This window comes from Spea bombifrons, chromosome 1 (assembly GCF_027358695.1).
Source record: "Spea bombifrons isolate aSpeBom1 chromosome 1, aSpeBom1.2.pri, whole genome shotgun sequence".
Classification (NCBI taxonomy): domain Eukaryota; kingdom Metazoa; phylum Chordata; class Amphibia; order Anura; family Pelobatidae; genus Spea; species Spea bombifrons.
This window is the reverse complement of record NC_071087.1, coordinates 129,334,704-129,355,854: the sequence shown is the minus strand read 5'-3', so window position 1 is coordinate 129,355,854 and position 21,151 is coordinate 129,334,704. Positions and strand designations below refer to the sequence as shown.

At 40.2% G+C, this 21,151-nt stretch overlaps 1 protein-coding gene across 2 annotated transcripts; it reads left to right on the top strand.

Annotated features, from left to right (window-relative positions):
* The first annotated feature begins 1,491 nt into the window (after nt 1-1,491).
* Nucleotides 1,492-20,229, top strand: LZTR1 (leucine zipper like transcription regulator 1). 2 transcript variants are annotated; one of them, XM_053473595.1, is made up of 20 exons: nt 1,492-1,704; nt 3,312-3,374; nt 4,081-4,137; nt 4,540-4,619; nt 5,288-5,396; nt 7,399-7,482; nt 7,604-7,661; nt 7,804-7,943; nt 9,275-9,476; nt 9,559-9,690; nt 10,495-10,587; nt 11,060-11,155; nt 12,218-12,419; nt 12,650-12,819; nt 13,573-13,729; nt 14,159-14,285; nt 16,090-16,239; nt 16,503-16,608; nt 17,047-17,127; nt 19,422-20,229. In XM_053473595.1, exons 1-20 carry the CDS (start codon nt 1,556-1,558, stop codon nt 19,536-19,538), a joined length of 2,373 nt encoding a protein of 790 aa, XP_053329570.1. In that variant the 5' UTR covers nt 1,492-1,555; the 3' UTR covers nt 19,539-20,229. The 2 variants fall into 2 exon arrangements, with proteins under 2 accessions (XP_053329570.1, XP_053329578.1); XM_053473603.1 differs by having other exon boundaries at nt 9,580-9,690; nt 19,422-20,228.
* The last annotated feature ends 922 nt before the right edge of the window (nt 20,230-21,151 follow it).

The window sequence follows — 21,151 nt, the reverse complement described above, 5'->3', positions numbered from 1 at the left end:
ATCTATAACTAAAGTACAATTTGTGTGAAAAAAATTACTATTACAAAGTTTGACAAAGTGTAGTTCTATAATTGGTGCATGGAAAGGGTTAAAATAACAGCATTCGGAATACCCTGGGGTGTCTAGTTTTCCAAAATATATGGTTTGAATGGGTTAAATTGAGTTAACCGGCTTCAAAGATATTCCAAAGAGGAGATGGAGGCAGAATGACCAAATGACCACCTGAATTACGCATGCCCCAAAAGTAGCCTTTTACCAGCCAAACAATCTGACAAACCCATGCATGTGGGGTATCGCTGTACTCAGGAGATGTTCCTGAACACACATTGGGGTGTTGTTTGATAGTGACATATACCAGAACCTGTATATCTATAACTAAAGTACAATTTGTGTGGAAAAAAAAATAAAAAAAATTACTGTTACAAAGTTTGACAAAGTGTAGTTGTATAATTGGTGCACGGAAAGGGTTAAAATAACAGCATTTGTAATACCCTGGGGTGTCTAGTTTTCAAAAATATATGGTTTGAATGGGTTAAATTGAGTTAACCGGCTTCAAAGATGTTCCAAAGAGGAGATGGAGGCAGACTGACCAGATTTGTTAAAAAAGATTTGGAAATCATAAAGCGCTGCTTGTACTTATTGCCCTATAACGTACAAAAAACAGCAAAAAAACATAAAAACATTGGGTATCTCTAAACTCAGGACAAGTAGTAGAATCTATTTAGCTAGTTTTTTTACTTGCTTTTTTAGGTGAGTAAAAGATTTTTCAAATAAAAGTCATAAAATGTCTTTTTTTTCAATTTTTCACCATGTTTTTTTATTATTATTATTTTACACCATGTATTTTTTTTATAGTAAATAAGATGATACGATCAAAATAATGGTATCTGAGGAAAGCCCATCTTGTCCTGAAAAAAACAATATATAACTTATGTGGGTACACTAAATGGGTGAGGAGAAAATTACAGCTGAACACAAGCACCACAAAAGTGTCAAAACAGCCTCGGTCCCACAGGGTGGACACGAAAAATGAGCCCGGTCCTTAAGGGGTTAAAGCTAATTCCCGAATAACAACAAACATGTTGAAGTCTTCTTACAGTAAATTAACAGTTTGCTTTATGGCCACTGGGTGTCACTAAATACACAGCGCCAGATTACAAGGTTTTAACCATAGAGCTTGGAGGTTGAGCCAGAAAGTCTCGTATAGAAGCCTGCCCGTCTTCCTCTCGTTACTTTTGTTATTTGTTATGCTTCCTCTTCCTGGTTTCATTAGGTCGCTGGTGGCGCTGTTTTTCGTTATGGTAGCTTTTCCAAGATATATCGCGATATATGAGACGGCATACACTAATAATACCAGAGGCTGAGGGAATGAGCGGGCTGCACTGATGGACACATCTGTATGAGCCATGCACTGGTGAGAGACACGCTGTCTGTCATGGGTGGCACCCATTAAAAGCCCTTCTATTGCTAGGAGGCCAGGCACCACCCTGCGCTCCTCATACCGCATCTACATCACCAGGGCCCTCGTTGGATGGTCTGACAGTCGCTGAGCCCCATGGCGTGCAAGTCTAAGGTGGCTCCTAGTGTTGACTTTGATCACAGTTGTTCTGACAGTGTTGAGTACCTGACTCTGAATTTTGGCCCTTTTGAGAGTGTGCACCGATGGAGGAGGCTCCTTCCCTGCGATGAGTTTGTGGGAGCTAGGTGAGTGAGCTTTATTTATTCCTATAGCATAGTATATGGAAGTACGGGTACCTACATAGACCACTTTTCTGATTATAAAAAAAACGCTTTATGCTCTGGCATAATGGTGTTTCTCTCATCTGCAATCTTTGAGTGATTTAAAAAAAAAGTTGGTTTAAAGACAATGCAATATATCATGTGTGTGGATAAATACATTTACTGTAATGGGAAGGATATATTGTGAGCTTGAAAATAAAACATACAACTGAAGGCCATTTTATATAAATGACAATGATGCATCAATCAGCCTGTTTATAAAAACAAATTAAAATTGGTCATTTTAGTTAAAGTGTATTTGAGCATAACGTTTTTCTCCTGGTTCTTCTATATACAGAGTTTTCCATCAGCATGATTTGGTACAATAAATGACACCTCTAAATCATATTTTTGGTATGTCATATAGTTTGGGATAGTGTTTTTTATAGTCTACTCTTTAACCCCTTCTTTACTATTTGTTCAAACTGTGGATTGGGGGGGTTTGGGCATTTTTACATTTTCTTTAACCGTGCATCCACACAAATTATATATTGACAGAGCATTCGTTTGACACAATTCTTAGATGTATAGTCCAAAATGTAGTATAAATAATACATTCAAATAATGGAAATATTCGAGAAAAACACTTTTTGTTTTTCTAATATTTTCCTATAATAATTGTACCCAAAACAGTTCAGCGTCTTTGGGTTGAAAATACCAAACAATGATGAGATATTTATGTTTTTTTGGAATTTACTTTGCAAAGTTCCAAACTTGCAATTTTCAAATGTTATTTTGGGATGTCTGTCTCATTTGGGACAGTTTACCAGCCCTCCACCTCCAAAATACCCCCAGGAAAGTACATTTTCAGAGAATAAAAAAAAATGTTGGCAGTGTATGCCAGGTGTTGGCATAAAATCGGGTTCCGCCATGTTGGCAGCACCCAGGTCTCTTCTTGCTGTGGTGGGCTGATGTCTTCTCTTGAGGTGTCATATAGAGGGTCAATGTCTGAGGCAGTCATCAGTCACTGATAGCTGCTTAGATTCTGCCAATAAAGTGCCATTTTTCTCCCTACCTAACAATCTAAACTGCCCCCAACGATTCTCAATTTTATTAAGTTTTTTTTTCTTTTCTCCCTCCCTACCTAATTACCCACAAATTAATTGAAAAAATAAAAGTTGTACAGAAACGGTATCAGCGATCAGTTCTTCGTTGGACAAGAGGTATCGGTGAGATGTACACCCAGTGTGCCATTTCATTAGCCAATCACAGTGAACATGTGATGTAGGTGGGTGCTGATTGGTTCCCAGTTTCAAGGCAGGCCCCAGGAACTTGCAGGTAGCTGCCGCTGCATATAACTGTGTGATCACCTGAATAGTATGATTTATTTTATGTTACACGGCCACTTATATTTCCTCTCCTACCTGAAGTCAGAGTTCCTCTCTCATTTTATTTAGTATTTTTTGTAAACTCAAAGGCTATAATTAAAACAATGAAAGTGTTTTTTTCTGAACAAGGCAGTAATAAATAGTCTATTCGAAATATGCTTTAAACGATGTACCCCACTACAGTATTTTGTTTTGTTTTTACAGGCGCAGTAAACACACAGTGGTGGCTTATAAAGATGCTATCTATGTCTTCGGTGGTGACAATGGGTATGTGATTGATCTGCCGATGCTCTAAATCTGCGGTCTCCGCAGAATGTCTTTGATATAAGTTACAATGCATTGTGTGATCACAAGGAATGTTGCAGTTGCACACTCCATCTCTGCAAAATCCCCCATCTAGTTTCACAAAAATCACTTTCTTTTTTTGCTAGTAGCATTTCTAACCCCTTTGTACTCTGGTAGTTTCCTGATGAGCAGTTCTGGATGCACTCTGATTTTATAAGAAAATGGCTGTAAAACGCGTTTGAAGACAAATGTTAAATACATTCTGGACATTTATATATTGTAATCTGGTCTGGATGACCTCTGTTTTATTCAAATTCTGGCAGAGCCGGAATATAGGAGAGTGATGTAATGGAATGTGATGCCCCTTTTGCAAGTTAAAAATAATATAAAAACAAGTCTGTGCGAATGGGTTCCAAACAGCGTTACTATACAAGTAGCAATCTAAAAATGTTTAGCAGATACTTCTCAATGCGGATCGGGGTCTGTGTGATCTGTTTCTGCCTGCCTTGGTTTCCCCTACTGGGGAGAAAAAAACATTACTTTTTCAGGGTGTCTCTGCGCCTCTAACTGTATTGATCTCACCATGAAGTATGTTTTTGAATGGTATTTGCTCGATAATATCTGGAAACATCTCATCTTGGGGCTTTCACTTGTCGTTTGATTTCACTGACATTGTCTGTTTTGACAGGAAGAACATGTTAAATGATCTGTTGAGGTTTGATGTGAAGGACTGTTCCTGGTGCAGGTAAAATGGATGTTAAGCTTCCTAGAAATTGTTTTAATAAGATCTGGCTGGAGGATAATGGTATATATAAGTGGCTCAGTATCTGCGCTCCCCCCAAGGGCTTAACCGGTTTTGCATGCTGGTGCTCCCTATGTTATGGTGTAAGTAAGCAAAAAATATTTGTAACACTGCGAGTGGAGGTTTGTCACAGGTTATACTTGCAAAGTTTGCACTTTGTTATGTTAAACCACAAATCTCCTACAAACTCTCCGTTTAGCGAATAAACCCCAGTGTGTAGCTTTTGGCATTTGATCTGATTTAAAGAATCTGTGGTAACGTCCCAAAAACATGTTATGCCCTTCTCAAAAGTGATATGTACCACGAGATGTAATACGTATGTATATAATGTATTTCCTTTTCCAGGGCTTTTACTACGGGAAGCCCCCCAGCACCAAGGTATCACCATTCTGCAGTGGTTTACGGAAGTAGTATGTTTGTGTTTGGTAAGTAACCGTTTGATTCAAGTTCTTAATGCTAGGATTTAATCTGGCCTTATGCTAATATATCATTAATACCGCTTGAAAGATGTAAGGCTGAACACAACATCCCTTTGGACAGATAATGGCGAACTTGTTTGTGTACCAGCACCCGGTGTGTCTGTAACGAAGCGCTAGATTCCCCATACTTTTACTAGAGATTCTATTTATACAAAATATATTTACAACACAGTTAATCTGAGTGGAAATTGTGCGCATTTATCGAATAGAAGCCACGATTGTTAGTTTGTATTCCTGTAGTAACCCGGCCTGAAAATGCGTTAATTAATGGAGATTGCTTTGTTCTTCCTATGAATTGTCTCCTTATATTAAATGCCATCTTTCAGTGTTTCTGGGATCATTTGAGACGGTAGCAGACATTACACAGAGTTTTTGGCTTCCAAGTTGGGTAGACCAACATTGTAACAAGTTTTCTCTCTATGGTATTATATAAAATACCAAAAATAAGAATTGTACCTCTTGTTCGGTGTATACCTGCGTTCAATTTTAACAAAACAATGTTTTCAAGTTAACATATCTTCACTACGTTATCTCCTTGACATTTTCCCCAGTATTAGTAACAGTGCTGTGTCCCAGATGTACTTGTAATGTGCGATCTGTGTGTATTTCTCCAGGCGGCTATACTGGTGACATCTATTCCAACTCCAACCTGAAGAATAAAAACGACCTTTTTGAGTACAAATTCGCAACTGGTCTATGGGCAGAGTGGAAAGTCGAAGGAAGGTTTGTATTGATTTATTCTTGGTGTGGGAGGGAAGGTGGTTTCAAACTGCATAAAGCCAACATGTCCTATTCACTAAGCATTGATAGAGATAACACATACCTTGCGAGCGTTCCTTTTCTTCTGGTGCTTGAACTACCTGCAGCTTTGAGTCGCTGCTCCCCTGCTGGCTTTGTCCCTCTAATCTCTGGTGTGTGATTTCTTGTTGCGTGGACGTCCAAATCTGTCTCCTGTTACCAAAGTATTGCAAGGGTGTGGAATGTATCGAATTCATATGTCCGTTGTAAATAACTTTGGTTAAGAATAGTAAATAAGTAACCGCCTTTCAGTTTTGCACTGCCTTAGGAAATGCTGCAGAAACACTATAATCCTTCCTTTTTTGTGTTGTCTCTAGGGCTGCAACTAACGATTATTTTAATAATCGATTAGTTGGCTGATTATTTTTTCGATTAATCGGATAAAAAAAATACATTATTTTAAATTGAAGAAAAATTGCAATAAAAAACGTACAATTTACACTTTCATCTCTTTATTGCAATGGCCTCTCTATTCACCTTCTTATTTTACTGACATAATAATAAAAGCTACAAGAACCCAAACACGGTGTTTCTCAAACTAGGTTTTAATACAAAGTTATTAGTAAATATTAATTCATATGTTAACTATTTTTCATATTTAATAAAAACTGAGAAAAAAGCCTTGTTTAAATTTTTTTATTTACCAAACTGCCCCCAGTTATGCACATCTGACCCCCAGCTTGCCACTCTGTCCCCATATATGCCTTATACCTCTTATATGCCAGATTCCACTGTGCCCCCTGATATGCCACTGTGCCCCCTGATATGCCTTATACTCCTTATATGCCAGTGATATGCAACTGAGCCCCCTGATATACCTTTTACCCCCAGATTTGTTTTATGCCCCCCTGATATGCCTAATGTTGATATGTCTTATACCCCCTATATGCCCTTAAAATTCATAACACCCCCCATACACCACTATAACTCACCCATACACCACTCTGGCTCCTCCCCCTCTCATACACCACTCTGGCTCCTCCCCCTCCCATACTCCACTCTGCCTCCTCCCATACACCACTCTGGCTCCTCCCCCCTCCCATACTCCACTCTGGCTCCTCCCATACTCCACTCTGCCTCCTCCCCCTCCCATACATCACGTTGGCTCCTCCCCCTCCCATACATCACTTTGCCTCCTCCCCCCTCCCATACTCCACTCTGCCTCCTGTGAACCTCCGTTTCTGACAAGACACCAGGGAGCCGGGTAGAGAGGCAGAGTGGCGTATGAGAGGGGGAGGAGCCAGAGTGGTGTATTGGAGGGTGGCTCCCATACACCCCTCTGACTCCTCCCCCCTCCCATACACCGCTCTGCCTCTCTACCCGGCTCCGTTACTGAAGGCATTTTCACTGCAGCTTCATAGAAGCCACAGTGTAAGTGAAGGGCAGTAACGGAGGCTGTCTGTGCGATGCAGACACTCACCGGATAACAAAGAGGATGATTCTCTCTCTGCCGGTGGGGGTCTGCATCGCACAGACAGACTCCGTTACTCACCTTCACTTACACTGAGGCTTCTATGAAGCTGCAGGGAAAGTGCCTGTCAGTAACGGTGCCGGGTAGAGAGGCAGAGTGATGTATGGGAGGGGGGAGGAGGCAGATGGGAGGGGGCGAGACGGAAGTGAGAGGCCGGCCGACAGTGAGGGGAATCCAGGTCCCCTGCAGCGTCGCGGGGGATCTGGATTCCGGTGTTATAATCCGATCTCTGTTTGAGGTCGGATTATATAAGGAGAGGAGTTTTTCAGAGCATTTGCTCTGAAAAAAACCTCTTTTTATAATCGATAAAAATCGATCCGATTAATCGATAATGAAAATCGTTGACAACGATTTTCATTATCGATTATCGATTTTATCGATTAGTTGTTTCAGCCCTAGTTGTCTCAATTATTGCCCAGAATCTGATGGTTGATCATGCTTATTTCCCCCCTGCAGATTACCAGTGGCCAGGTCAGCACATGGCGCCACTGTATATAGTGACAAGCTGTGGATTTTTGCTGGATATGATGGAAATGCAAGGTATGCGCTGGACATTATTCATTCCAAAACAGCTTAAAACGACTTTCTCTCCAGTCAGTAATTCATACCAATTTATTCGTATGTAACTGATAATGTATGTATATTTTTGTCTTCTATTCAGATTAAATGATATGTGGACCATTGGTTTGCAGGACCGTGAGCAAGCTTGTTGGGAACAGGTATATCCATAGCTGTGTTGTTGATGAGCACGGATCTCGGTCTCTTGCGGCGTGCACGCTGGCCGTGGTCTAGAAGGCCTACTCAAAATTCCAATTGAATCCATTGTCTATCTGAGATAACATATTGTGTGTTTCCTTTCAGATCGAACAGAGCGGAGAGATCCCACCTTCTTGTTGTAACTTTCCGGTGGCAGTTTGCAGGGACAAAATGTTTGTTTTTTCTGGTCAAAGTGGAGCCAAGATCACAAACAACCTATTTCAGTTTGAGTTTACTGAGAAAGTGTAAGATGCCATTATTTGTTTGTCCGTTGTTATTTTAACGTTTTTTTTCTGTATTCACACCAGTCTAGCGGAAGAGGTTATACAACATTGCGACCGTTAGCTAGTTTTGCCACAGATTTCGGCTTCTGGTGAAATATTCCTTTACATTTACTCTTAAAAATCCAGGCCTATGGGATTTTAATTGATAAATATGTAATTGCATAATGTTTTCACTCGGCTGCAGATGCTGGCTAATGAAAGTCTATGAAGGATTGTTGTACAAGCCGCTCTTATCATTGCTGTAAAGAATTAGCTCAACAACAACAGCCTCGAGGTCCGCTGATAAAGAACATTTATTGGAGCAACTTGAAATAAAACCATTTTCACAATACAGCAATGTATCCTATGCTCAGATACGAAAGTATTGTTTGCTAAGCAAAGTATTGTTTCTTTAGTTTCTATAGCAGGGTCACTGATTGAGATCTTGGATTCCTCCTTCCTTTGTCATAATAACACTAATAACACATAATAACAATAAAATGTTATCCTCCCTTGTCCTTTCTGATAAAGATTGAGTTCACAAGATACCACTTGGATCCAAATAAAGTCAAATGTTTGCTGCCAGTCTGTGTAGATTAGGGACTGTAACGAGATTGTTGTGTTTAGAGGTCCTTGTTTTAATAGGGTTGTCCCATTCAGTAAGGTCTTCTGTCCATGTTATTCCAGAGCTAGTCAGTAAATTGCCATCTAGTAATGGGTGCTCTCCTGGCGGATAACCATTGAAACAAAATATTAGACATCACGGTGCTTGGGTTCAGTATATTTCTATGCGACTGATATAATTTGACTTTATACCAGCAATTCTTTCCTTCTGTAAACCCGGTTGTATATAAAAAGGTAAATATACACTGGAAGCGTAATTGATAATACTTTTAAACCCGGGTGCTATGTTGCATATCACAATCGCATAATATAGCAAATATTTTCCAAAGGTAAGAATGGACTTGCAGGACTTAACATAGTGAAAGGTGAAGGCATGTCAGGATTAACAGCATGGTTCCTTTTTTTGTGAATTCCCACTGAAATATTTCCCTGGCAGGTCTCTTTCAAACTTAACAGCTGGGAGACCATAGTGTAAATTTAAATAGTTGCGTGAGTTCATTTAATATTCTTTCACAGTACACAGAACTCACGTAATTGGACATTATGAATAGTTACACTAATAGACATTGTATTCCGTTGAACCTTTGAATGTTGGACCCTAGTATTTTGATCTCTGGTAACTTTGATCACCTCGCTAAGGTTGTGTGTTTATGTGCAGCGGGTGACGGGGTATGTTCTGTTTCCTACAGCTGGATGCGTATCCCCACAGAGCACCTCTTACGTGGGTCACCTCCGCCCCCCCAGAGACGCTATGGGCACACTATGGTGGCTTTCGACCGGCACCTGTACGTGTTTGGCGGGGCAGCAGATAACACTCTGCCCAACGAGCTGCATTGCTATGATGTAGATTCGCAGACCTGGGAAGTCATCCAGCCGAGTGTAGACAGCGAGGTAAGGCAGGGCATCGTACATCTGGCGTCATTTAAATGGCTTGGTGCGTCAGTAATAGTTCAGTATTCCATTGAATATATAGGTGAATGTGTTTTTTTTGCAGCTGCCCAGTGGCCGTTTATTCCATGCCGCTGCTGTTATATCTGATGCGATGTACATCTTTGGTGGGACAGTAGATAACAATGTGAGGAGTGGGGAAATGTATCGATTTCAGGTAAATCACGTGTGTCTTCACTCCAATTTCTATACTAATATATACCTACATGTAAACCTAGCCTACAACTGGTGTAGTTGTTTGGGAGGTATATGCTACAAACCCAAATGCTTTGGCTTTCGCACACGAAAGCAAGAGATCAGCGCACACCCAGTAAATACTATTTAAAAGCACCTATCTGGGGCATAAATATTGGGAATTCTATCACACTATATAGCCATATATTGCTTAACCCGCCACTACATCAACGTGCCCCAATTTTGACGGGGCCAATCTAATTTTGCATGGCTATATTGCTTTCCAATGAGCTGAATGAGACATGCAGTGCTGAGAATGGGACAGCACTGCTTTTTAACCCAAAATAGACTCCCAAGCAATGTAAAGCCCTCTCTGCTCAGGCTTTCTGGCCACTCACTCTGCTGTGAAGGACAAAGGAGGAATCAACCTTCCTTAGGTTTTCACTTCCACTTAAAATGGTAACTGTGCTCTGTAGCGCAGTAAATAAACCGTATCTGAGTTTATTCTTATAAACACAATTTTTGTGTTTGTCTCATTATTTTCCTTCTGTAAGTCTAAATTGTTATGCTATATACTCGTTATGTCCCGTTTGCCTATTGTACAGCACTGTGGAATGTGATGGCGCTGTATAAGGCCATACATAATAAAACATGTGACATGGCTCTTTGTAACTAGAGTAAAATATTGCCATTAATAATGTGGTTAAATATTATTTCCTATTTGATACATGCTTCACTGCTATCTGAGGAATGTAACAAGTTGACAGAAATATGCTGTTTCCTCCAGTTTTCTTGCTACCCAAAGTGCACTTTACATGAAGATTACGGCAGGCTGTTCGAGAACCAGCAGTTTTGTGATATTGAATTTATTCTGGGAGAGGTGAGTAATAAATTATATTGTATGGTGTGCCAGCAGGTTAAGAATGAGTAGGTTCAGTGAGTATTTCACTAAATAAAACGTGTTTATAGCACTTCGTATAAAAGCATTTTCGTATAATTTTCTAGAGAAACAATTTATTATGGGGATAATCCAACCGATTATTGCAAAGCCTGCGGTAACGGCGATCTGTTGTCGAAGACTTTGCTTACAGGATTGACAGCCCCACAGGGAGCCAAAAGTTTTTAAATACCAAGAGACATGTAAGGAACCCAGCAAACACGGGTTTTTTTCTAATGAAATTTTCTCCACTGCTGAGACTGCACTTAGTACGAGGATCCCCATTTAAAATCACTCGTTAAAGTAAGAAAGAACTGAACCATTGAGTCTAAAAGCATTTATTAACCCCTGTAATCTTTTGGCACAGGAGTCAGCTGTGAATATGTCACTTACTGGTTATTTCTTCTATGTCTAGAAAGAAGAGAGGGTGCGTGGGCACATTGCTATAATAACCGCTCGATGTGCGTGGCTTAGAAAGAAGATCATGCAAGCCAAAGAGAGAGAAAGACAGGTGAGAACTGGACTGGCCTCTCTGTTTCTGGGGTTGCCTTATAAAAACGTAGAATTTGCCAGCAGGTAACAACTATTTGGCCGATCTAATCTGTTTTTTTCCTACTGTAAAAGGATATGACCTGTCTTTTCCAGTTGTTGGCGCATTTGTTTGTTGCAGTAACTGTTGGAATTCGGTTGGTACATTTTTACTAACCGCACGTAGATACATTAAAGATTTCTGAACTGCAATGTGCTGCTAAATGGGAACGGCCGCTTGAAATGTTCCATTCCTTTTATACAGGTTCAAATGTGATGGGGACAAGCGAGTTGTGCGTAGTCATATAATTACCAAGCAGTGCATCTAAGTATTGAGTAGAATATTTATATCAATGACATGTTTCGCAATTCCAGATAGCACTAGAAATGGATAAGTGAATGGGGGGGGCTGTCTAGTTTGGTTATTGAGATAAACGCTAATAAAAGAATATAATCCGCATTGTTTCAATTATAACGTTTAAATTAACTGCTTAATGAAACAGATGTTTTCATTAGAATATAAACTGTGAACTTTAAAAGGGCACTCCATCCATCAAATGCACTTTTATGCATATGAAGGCTGAGAGGTTCCTTTAAACTTTCATAGTGGCCCCCATGTTAATGCGTGGTTCTGTGGAAACCCCCATATGCATTTCAAGACCCACCCCCCCAACCATTTACTGTGTCCGGTAAAAATTAAAACAGTTCTTGTATTTTGGTTCCGTTTGGTGCTCTGAATAAACCTACGTAATGGCGTTAACAGGTTAAACCGTACCCGCAAGTATAAGATGGAGCAGCCGACTTCCTTTTCTTGTCAAATGCATTTTCTCTCCCCTTTTTAGTTCTGTTGCATATTGTTAATTGGCTCAGCAATGCGTATTAGACGAGGGGGTTAGATTTGCTTCTTTGTCATGTTTTGCCAAAGGTCCCATATTCCTCTACTTTTAAATCAACTATCTCTATAAACAGTGATTAACAAACAAATAGAAACTATTGACACATAGAGTTAATGATTTTTAAAGATAAAAAGGAGTTCTCTTTCTAGGTATGCGCACACATGAAATCGAAGCAGGATCTAGAAGACGAGTGTCAAGGTTCACAGCAAAAGCAGGAAAACACTAATGGTCATATCAAAGGGTCCCGATCCCAGTCCATGATGGAAGTGGCCATCCGCGATGCTGAGGCTCGGCCCTTTGAGCTACTGATGCAGTTCTTGTACACCGACAAGATTAAATATCCCCGGAAAGGTGAACTGTGTTCTTGTTAATATAAACTGTCTAACAATCCCTGAATAATCTGTATTGGAATGCTTTGAGGGCATAATGGTGGGCTCAGCATAATGTGGCCTTATAATGTGACTAAATCTAAATGTTTCTTATCTTGGAAAGGTGTGTGTGTGCGCGTATATAAGTATACACATATACACAGAAAACTCTTGCTTCAACGCATGTTGGTGTGTTCCTTCTGCATACCCCAGGTCATGTACAGGATGTCCTTCTCATCATGGACGTATACAAGCTCGCCCTACACTTCAAGCTGTCCCGCCTGGAGCAGCTGTGTGTTCAGTACATTGAGGCCTCTGTTGACCTTCAAAATGTCCTTGTAGTGTGTGAAAATGCCAACAAACTGCAGCTGGACCAGCTAAAGGTAAAATGAAACCTGCGTATGTCAAGGATTTAACTTTCCATAGCATGAGAGAGTGCCATCTGTGCTTCCAAAGAAAAAGGCGTGCGGTTGTTTGAAGGTGCTCATAGTGGTCACTTTTGAATAAAACACAGTATATCTGTCACAGTAAAACCAGTCTTAAATTTACAAAAAAAAAGACTATTGAAGTATATTGCATCTGTGTTACTTTTAACATAACCCTATTATTCCACCGTTGACCCCAAACTCTCACAGGCAGCATGCATTTATTCTGTTACAAAAAACTGCAGACCGCCCGCTTCCTCCAGCAAGACCGTCTGCAAGTTTTTTGGCCTCCCAATGCAGTCCTCTATTCTGTACCCATTGCTCTAGTAGCACATCCCCCCTCTGTTAATCTTTCCTTGCTGCACACAGCACTCATCTGATGATCTCCTATGCTCTTCTCTAACCTCTTCCTCTCGTGTTTGTATACAAGACCTCTATCTTTTAGAATGCCCTGCCAGTCCTCCTTTGTCTCCAGCCTTCAAAGAAATCCCTCAAGGCCCACATTTTTAGGGACATCTATTAACTCAGGTTAATTCCCATCCTCTTGCCTGCTTCTGACTCACCTTTGCAATTGTATTTTTTAAATAGCCACACACATCTTCCTTTCAATCTGTGCTTAACACTCCAACGCAGAACCCTTAATGTGTTTCCTTTTGCATTTTACCGGGGGCCATTTTTGTTTAAGTATGTCTGCTTGTTTCACGGCTTTAGGAGCACTGCTTAAATTTTGTGGTAAAGGAGTCCCACTTTAACCAAGTAATAATGATGAAGGAATTTGAGCACCTATCCTCTTCTCTGATTGTGGAGATCGTTCGCAGGAAGCAGCAGCCTCCCATCCGGATCCACTCTGATCAGCCCGTTGATATAGGTGTGTTGTACTATTATTTCATAATTTTCATTATATTTCTAATCAGACTGTTAGAAGTACATGTCACGAGAAATGGTCAGATACTTGCCAGGATAAATTCTTGATTGTTTTTATATTCTCATTGAAGATATAATGTTTTGTTCATATTAAATGCACTTGAGTATTCCATCCTGCTACCGCTTGTCGTGTGTACTAAAGATAGATTTTCGCTTTAAAAATACCCTCGTTAACAAACTTGTTGTTCTGAGGACCGATTTGGTGAACCCTGTGTATAGCATAGCACGTTTTTAGTTTACTTTCGTAAACTAGAATTCTGTGGGAAGATGGTACAGTGAGATCAGTTTTATTCTATGTTATTATAGTCCCTTCACAAAATGTTCATGTTGATATGTTGCTACGTGTGAGTTTTACCGGTGTGTTGTGTCCCAGGTACTTCTTTGGTCCAGGATATGAAGGCATGCCTGGAGGGCGCAGGGAGAGATTTCTGTGACATCACTCTGCTGTTGGACGGACACCCCAGACCGGCGCACAAAGCCATCTTAGCTGCCAGATCAAGGTTTGTGAGGCTTATCGTGCATTCTCTCGCATCATGCATTCTCTAGCATCATGATGTTATATATATATATATAAAGTCACCAGAATCAGGAATCTGCACACAGTCCCCACAGGAACTCAGGTGCTTAGCTGTGCCAGGAAGGGCCAGCTCCCCAGTAAATCAAAATAGAAAAAGGCTCCAGGCACTCAAGGGTTCCATCAGGCAGATTTATTGAAAGACGAACAACAACGTTTCGACCTCACGATGAGGTCTTTATCAAGTTAACCACACAAGTAAAAAGTAAAAGTTAAAATAGCACATATCAATAAATGGATAGCCAATCAAAAGACCGATCTAATCTAACACCATGTGTAAAATAATTGATAATCATGTAGTAACATAAGTAAATATTCAAAAGTATACATCGCATAATAAATAAATGATACTTGCAGATGTTAAAAGAAACCAGTGACAAATAAAGAAGTATATTAAGATCCATATGTATTAAATAACCAAAGGGAATATACTAAGAAGATACCCATAAAGTATGTGCAATCAGTGTCTGTAATAGACACTTACAGAGATTTAACTAGTGCAGTTCCATGTAAACACAATCAGTGTTAATACTCCAAAAGAAGTGTGAATTAAATCAAACCAAACAACCAAATCAGCAAAAGCAAATATGCTGATTAAAATAAGAAAAAAAGGCAAACATTTGTCAGCACTAAAGCGTGGTGACGTTCTGCGCATGCGCAAGCTTATTCCATGCATGCGCAAGAGCATTATCTCTGATATATATATATATATATATATATATATATATATATATATATATATATATATATATATATATATATATATATATAAAATCATTATTACCTATAAGGTAGTTTCCTTACTTTTTTGTTAACCGAGAGACATAATTGCTGTAAAATACTCTAATTAGGATTTTTATCTTCCACCCATGTGGATTAGTTATGGTACATTTAAAAAGATGCAGGAACAAGAACAAATCTCCTGTATCCTCAGTGGCGCGGGTCCACCAGAGACCTTGTCACCATTTATCCTTCCTTTACAAAAAAAAAAAAAAAAAAAAATTCTTAAAAAAAATCTTGGAGCACAAAAGCTACAGATAATCTGCTATTTAATAGTTTACCGCCATAGCTGCCACCTTTAATGCTGAGCACTGGAATGTGACTTCATACATGAGTGGCACCGGGTGCAGCATGCTATATGGGGGGCTTTGGTAGCTAGGTCCTCCATAGTATAAAATCGGCCCATTGAGCAACGGCTTACTGGGGAGCTTGATCGCCCCGGACCTGCAAACACTACACCTAGTCAGCCTATGCCAGAATATGTCACTGTTCAAACGAGACATACTGCTTGTGGAGAAATGGCCTAGATTGGCAAAAGGAGCCAATATCTTATCATGTGCAAGCCTCCATAAACCAAACAGTACAAACGTGTGTTTCACTCTCCTTCATTGTTTTTCTTGTCAATCTGTAGTTTTTCATATAAATCCAATATTATTAACTGTCTAATCTCATTATTCCACCTGGGACCTGCTCAAGGAAGATCTATGAACAATGATCCATTGTCTTCTATCTAGTTGGTGAATCCCATCGCTACTCGCAGTAAATGGAGTTGGCTTATATGCTAACGCCTACCGAATTATTTTATTGCTCAAATCATGTTAACAAGTGCTTAAAAGCATGGTTTGTTCTGCTTTAAAGCGGGAAACGGGTCTGCACAAGAATATTGGAGCCAAAAAAAAAAATTAAAAAACACCTTGCTTCACGCCATTATTATGTTTGTGTCTCGGTAGCTATTTCGAGGCTATGTTCCGCTCCTTCATGCCTGAGGACGGACAAGTGAATATCTCGATTGGTGAAATGGTGCCGAGTAAGCAGGCGTTTGAATCTCTCCTGCGATATATTTACTACGGGGAGGTGAACATGCCTCCTGAAGATTCCCTGTATCCTTTGTGTTTCTATGAGTTCATTGCGTTACCAGGCTGCCTGTTTTGTGAAGTTTGGAAAGGATTGTGACTATCCACCAGGTAGTGGTAAACCTTCCCATTAATTCGCAGCATTTCCATAATTTGGCAAAGTAAACCTTCAAGTAACCTGTTAATGAATGATGAATATTAACTCGCCGCCTCGCCTTGCTCTCACCCTCTTCTTTCCGCTACTTCTCTGCTTGTGTCACTTTTGGGTTTATTCCTTAACAGTCCCATAGCTACTTATTTTCTGCCCCATATTACTATGGCTTCTTCAGTAATAGGCTTCAGGCATATTGCAGGCAGAACCTGGAGATGAATGTGACCGTGGAAAATGTACTTCAGGTATAATGATGCATGCACAAATGTGCTTTCATTCTAACTTGGTGAAATGATAGCTTTTTTTTATTCAGGAAGAGTAGCAATAATTGAATCTTTGCACCCTGATATTTTTCTGCTGGTTTTAGTGCAGGGGTTGTAGGTGGCAGAACATGATATTTATAGGTTGGGATTTGGAACTAGAAATCTTGTGTGAAAAATGTCTTCAGAACAGGGCAATCCTTAGGGTGGGTTCTAACAAGTGGATCTTTGCGTGGAATAAAATGGGTTCTAGCTAGCAGTTAGAGTAATTAATGCAGTAAGATGCCCTGGAATACAATGATTCGTTACCAGTGAGGTTCCTGATGCTGTTGAACCCCAGGGTTGTTTACATGCTGCACCAATGGTAGTTCTGGTTCTGTCCTGGGGATGATTTAATGAGTTATATTGAACTTTGTCTTCTAGATATTAGAAGCAGCTGACAAGACCCAAGCTCTGGACATGAAGAAACATTGTCTTCACATCATAGTCCATCAGTTCACCAAGGTTGGTGGCATCTTTTCTTGGGCTTTGGGTGCCTGTTGCCCTCCCATTTCCAATGCTAGGGCAGTGTTTTTGAACCGGTATATTGAAAAGCGATGCTAACAGTAGGTTTTCTATACACTTGCTATGTTCTGTTCTCTTCATTTGTCTTTCTGTAACCATGTATGTGAGTGTATATGGGCCCATTGTTTTGTTAAGTATGTGTGAACTTTTTATTGCCATTCATACACTAGAAGAACATTGATTGCCAATCTGAAGGTGATCTAGAGAGGTTGTTTTTGTCTGTAAGCATGCACTTTGTTACTGCTATCTCTGTTTTCATGTCCAAGTATGTTTACTAGTCAATTGATGGGCTCGATTAATTGCACACAAATACCATATTCTACTTCTTTGTCATGGCTGCACTGTGTTCCAGATGGCCTTTAATCCTGTTTATGTAGATAAGGGTCCAGCCAAATTAAAACAAAATGAATTTGATCATCTAGGTTCCAATGCCACTACCTACCACCTGCTGTAGCTCTTCGTGTGAATGTCTCATGTGTCCAGGAGGCTTGCCCAGTGACCTCATTTATTTGGGATGATTTACTACCAACAATTTGTTAACTGAAGTGAGGAAACTTTCTCAGAGTGCATTTAAAATGACCTGCATCCTTTACACGCCATCTCTTTTTGGAAATGGCTTTGCGTGCATGTCATGTGCTGCATCCTTTCTATAAGTACATTTTTTACTGCTCCTTCCGCTGTGTTATTCCTCCTGCAACTCTGTAACGTTTCTTGACTAATACAAATGTTCAATTACAAGCTCTCTTTCAAGCGGTTCCATCCCTAGGACCGCAGTGCTGAAACCTAACATTTCTCGCATAACCCTTCTCTTTACTGTGACTCCTCTGCACTAACACTTTAATTGTGTGGACCAATAAAGGCATCGTGTGTCTTTCTATCCTGTCTGTCTGCAACCTTATTTATAAAGCGAAGGGATTGCTGTATTGCCAAATATTTGAGTGAATATAGTATTAAGCATGTTTGATATTTTCTGGGGAAAACTGGCACGTGTACTCTTTGACTGGCACGCCTCTTGGTCTGCAGCAGCATCGTAGCGATGGCTGACATGTTAGAAAACCTTTTGGCTAAGACATTGTTTGTGTCTCCATCTTAAAGGGGCCTAGACAGTTTCAGCATTGTTTAGTTAATTTGTTAAACGTACTTCTAACATATATACTATTTGTAGTTTAGTTTGTAAGTTATGGTGGGTAAAAGTGATGGAAAACCCTTCCACTAAAATTAAAGGGGTAGTAGAAGCATTATTAAACGCTCATCTACAGACACCAGACAAGCCAGAAGGGTTGTTTTTTCCTTCAGAAATCTCATGGTGCTGCCACAACCACAGGGGATTCTGGGTAGGTGCATGCAAATAAGGTCAATCATTTTTTGCATGCGCCTACCCAGAATCCATTGTGGTTGTGACAGCACCGTGAGATTTCTGAGGGAAAAACAAGCCTTCTGGCATGTCTGTAGATGAGTGTTTAATAATGCTTCTACTACCCCCTTAGTTTGGTCATATAAGCTAAATTTGGTGGCAAACCGTGCATTATAATAATGCTCTGTAATTAAATTAGTTCATTACATCTGTTTCTTTAGTCTGTAGATCTGTAACATGTAGAAGGTGAGACACTGACATTTTCTTGAAGGTGGGACAGACAAAAGTCAGGGTCTCGGGTATGAGACACCCCTGGAAGTTTCTTTGTCAAGGAATGGCAGCGGTGTTGCTTAATACTGTGTAATTAATGAGATAAAACAGCATTTTTCATACCTTTCATCAATTCTGCGGAGATATAAGAGCCTATGAACTGTGGGAACTGGCTGTAGAGACGCTTCATTATCTTAGCTAGGGCAGCTTTCATCCATCCCATGTTCCTCTGTGGCACTTTAATACATGATTGATTGCAGGTTTAGAGGGCATGTTTGGCGGCTACGGCAGTAGAGCTCTAGTAAACTGCCCGTTAAAGCTGTCGTGTGATCAGTAAATGGTGTTCCAAGGTTTGTCATATGACTAGGGGGTGGTTCATACAAAGACCCCAGCTGACAAGAAGATGGGATTCCAGGTTTCTAATGGGGGGAGCCAATGTTTAAAAATAAATTATTACTCTGTACTGCTCTTTAATTATGTTTTTTTGCTTACACACCTGACTATTAATTCAAGTGACGAGGCAGTCTGATTACCAATTATCTCTCTCGTCTTCTCCTTCAAATGGAATTGTCCATCCTCATAATTTCCTCCTTATTTTCCTCACATGAAGGTCGCCAAGCTGCCGAGCCTGCGATTACTGAGCCAGCCTTTGCTCATCAACATAATCGAATCCCTGGCTAGTCACATCTCTGACAAGCAGTGCGCCGAGCTGGGCTCTGACATCTGAGAAGCTCTCTGGGACCCTGACGTTGTCTGGAAATATCTACCTGAACTTAAAACCATTCCCCGTTGGCGCAGTATAGTCGTCGTTACCAAACCAAAACATGGGACCAAGAAAATGGCACATACATAGCAGTGGGTTACCTGGAAGAAACAAACAGCGCAGTGCTTTATGTCTTGATGTGGACCTGTAGGGAATAAGACTTCTGATCTAAAGAAGACCAGGCTTCCAATGTATCAGGGAAGATGAGTGAATGAAAGAACAAAAACACACTTCTCTCCATCAGTATTTGTTCCGTAAGTCAGGTCACCCTCTGAAACCTTTTAAAAAATGACACAACAGCTATGGGAAGGTTAGAAAACAAACACATGCAGAAACTGGATAGTCCTTGAGCCCTCTCCTCCTTATGAAGGTGGGACTTCCAGACTGACCCAGGAGACATACAGTAAGACGTGCCAGAACCACTCACAGCTAGCCACATAGACTACTTCATTACACCCGGCTCCTGCTACCACTGAAAATGGACAAGATTTATTGCGTAACCCTTCTTTTCTTCATCTAGATAACAGTTATTACACAGTTTATGGTAGTCTGAATATGCACTTTTATAGTAGGGATTTAGCCTCTCGTAATATATCCGTCGGGATGGTAGTAAGTATCACCTTGGATGTGTGTCTCTGACACAATGCATTAGCATTGAGCTTGCCTATTTTCCTTCTATTTCTCTAAGACGTCCGTCTTGTTTTGTAATAGCCTAATATTATACATATCTTTATGGTATAAAAATGTTTTGTTGGACAAACACCATCCATCGTCGCATTAGCCTTCTTGACGTTAAACCTCCTGGCTGCTCCTCTCCTGCTTCGTTCCCAAAGATCTCCGAATTTTAGGTTCTGTGTTTTGCTTCCACAAAGATAAAAATGCACTGAACGTTGTAAAGCGGATGCGTGTTAGGGAAGCATCTGAGATACTTTGCTCATGGACACATACCCAACGACTTGATGTTATTAAATATGCATTAAAGTGTTATATGTACTTTGCTTCTGGTGTGCGTATGGACTATCACTGAAATGATTAAAGTGATGATGTGGGAAACAATCGTATCTGATGGAGTGGGTGGAATTCCTGGATTTAATATCCACAGCCGTCACTTTGGCTTCTGTTCTAGGTTTTCATTGGGGATTTATTCACTAAAGTGGTGAGTTTACTTTAAATGACATAGTCGTGCTTTCCCTGCGGACTGTGCTCAATGGTGCCCTTTTATAATGCTTCGTTCAGTCGGAGATCTTAGCAATGGTACTGAAATTGCATATTTGTAGTAATGTCAACAGATTATCTTGTAACGTATATATACATACATACATACATACATACACACGCATATAATTGTGAAATGCGTATGACTTGTACGGTTTGCGTTCCTTAATGAAAGAGTTAATCGTTTGGTTAGATGGGGCTGCTATTGTCTTAAGGGGGCAGGAGTCCTAAACTATCAGCAGCAGCCGCTAGAGGACACAAAAAAAAAGATCAGATTCTCATAAACAAAGAGCTGGAGCAGCCATTGAAAAACAATGGAGACCTTACTCCTCGCACAAAAGATGTGCCCCGGGGCCCACAAG

Bases quoted from the DNA above. Each gene is read 5' to 3' on its own strand.
- LZTR1 (XM_053473595.1), top strand. From the start codon at position 1,556: ATGGCGTGCAAGTCTAAGGTGGCTCCTAGTGTTGACTTTGATCACAGT. The intron at 9,477-9,558 runs GTAAGGCAGGGC...TTGAATATATAG, and splicing joins AGCCGAGTGTAGACAGCGAG to GTGAATGTGTTTTTTTTGCA. The intron at 14,286-16,089 runs GTTTGTGAGGCT...GTGTCTCGGTAG, and splicing joins ATCTTAGCTGCCAGATCAAG to CTATTTCGAGGCTATGTTCC.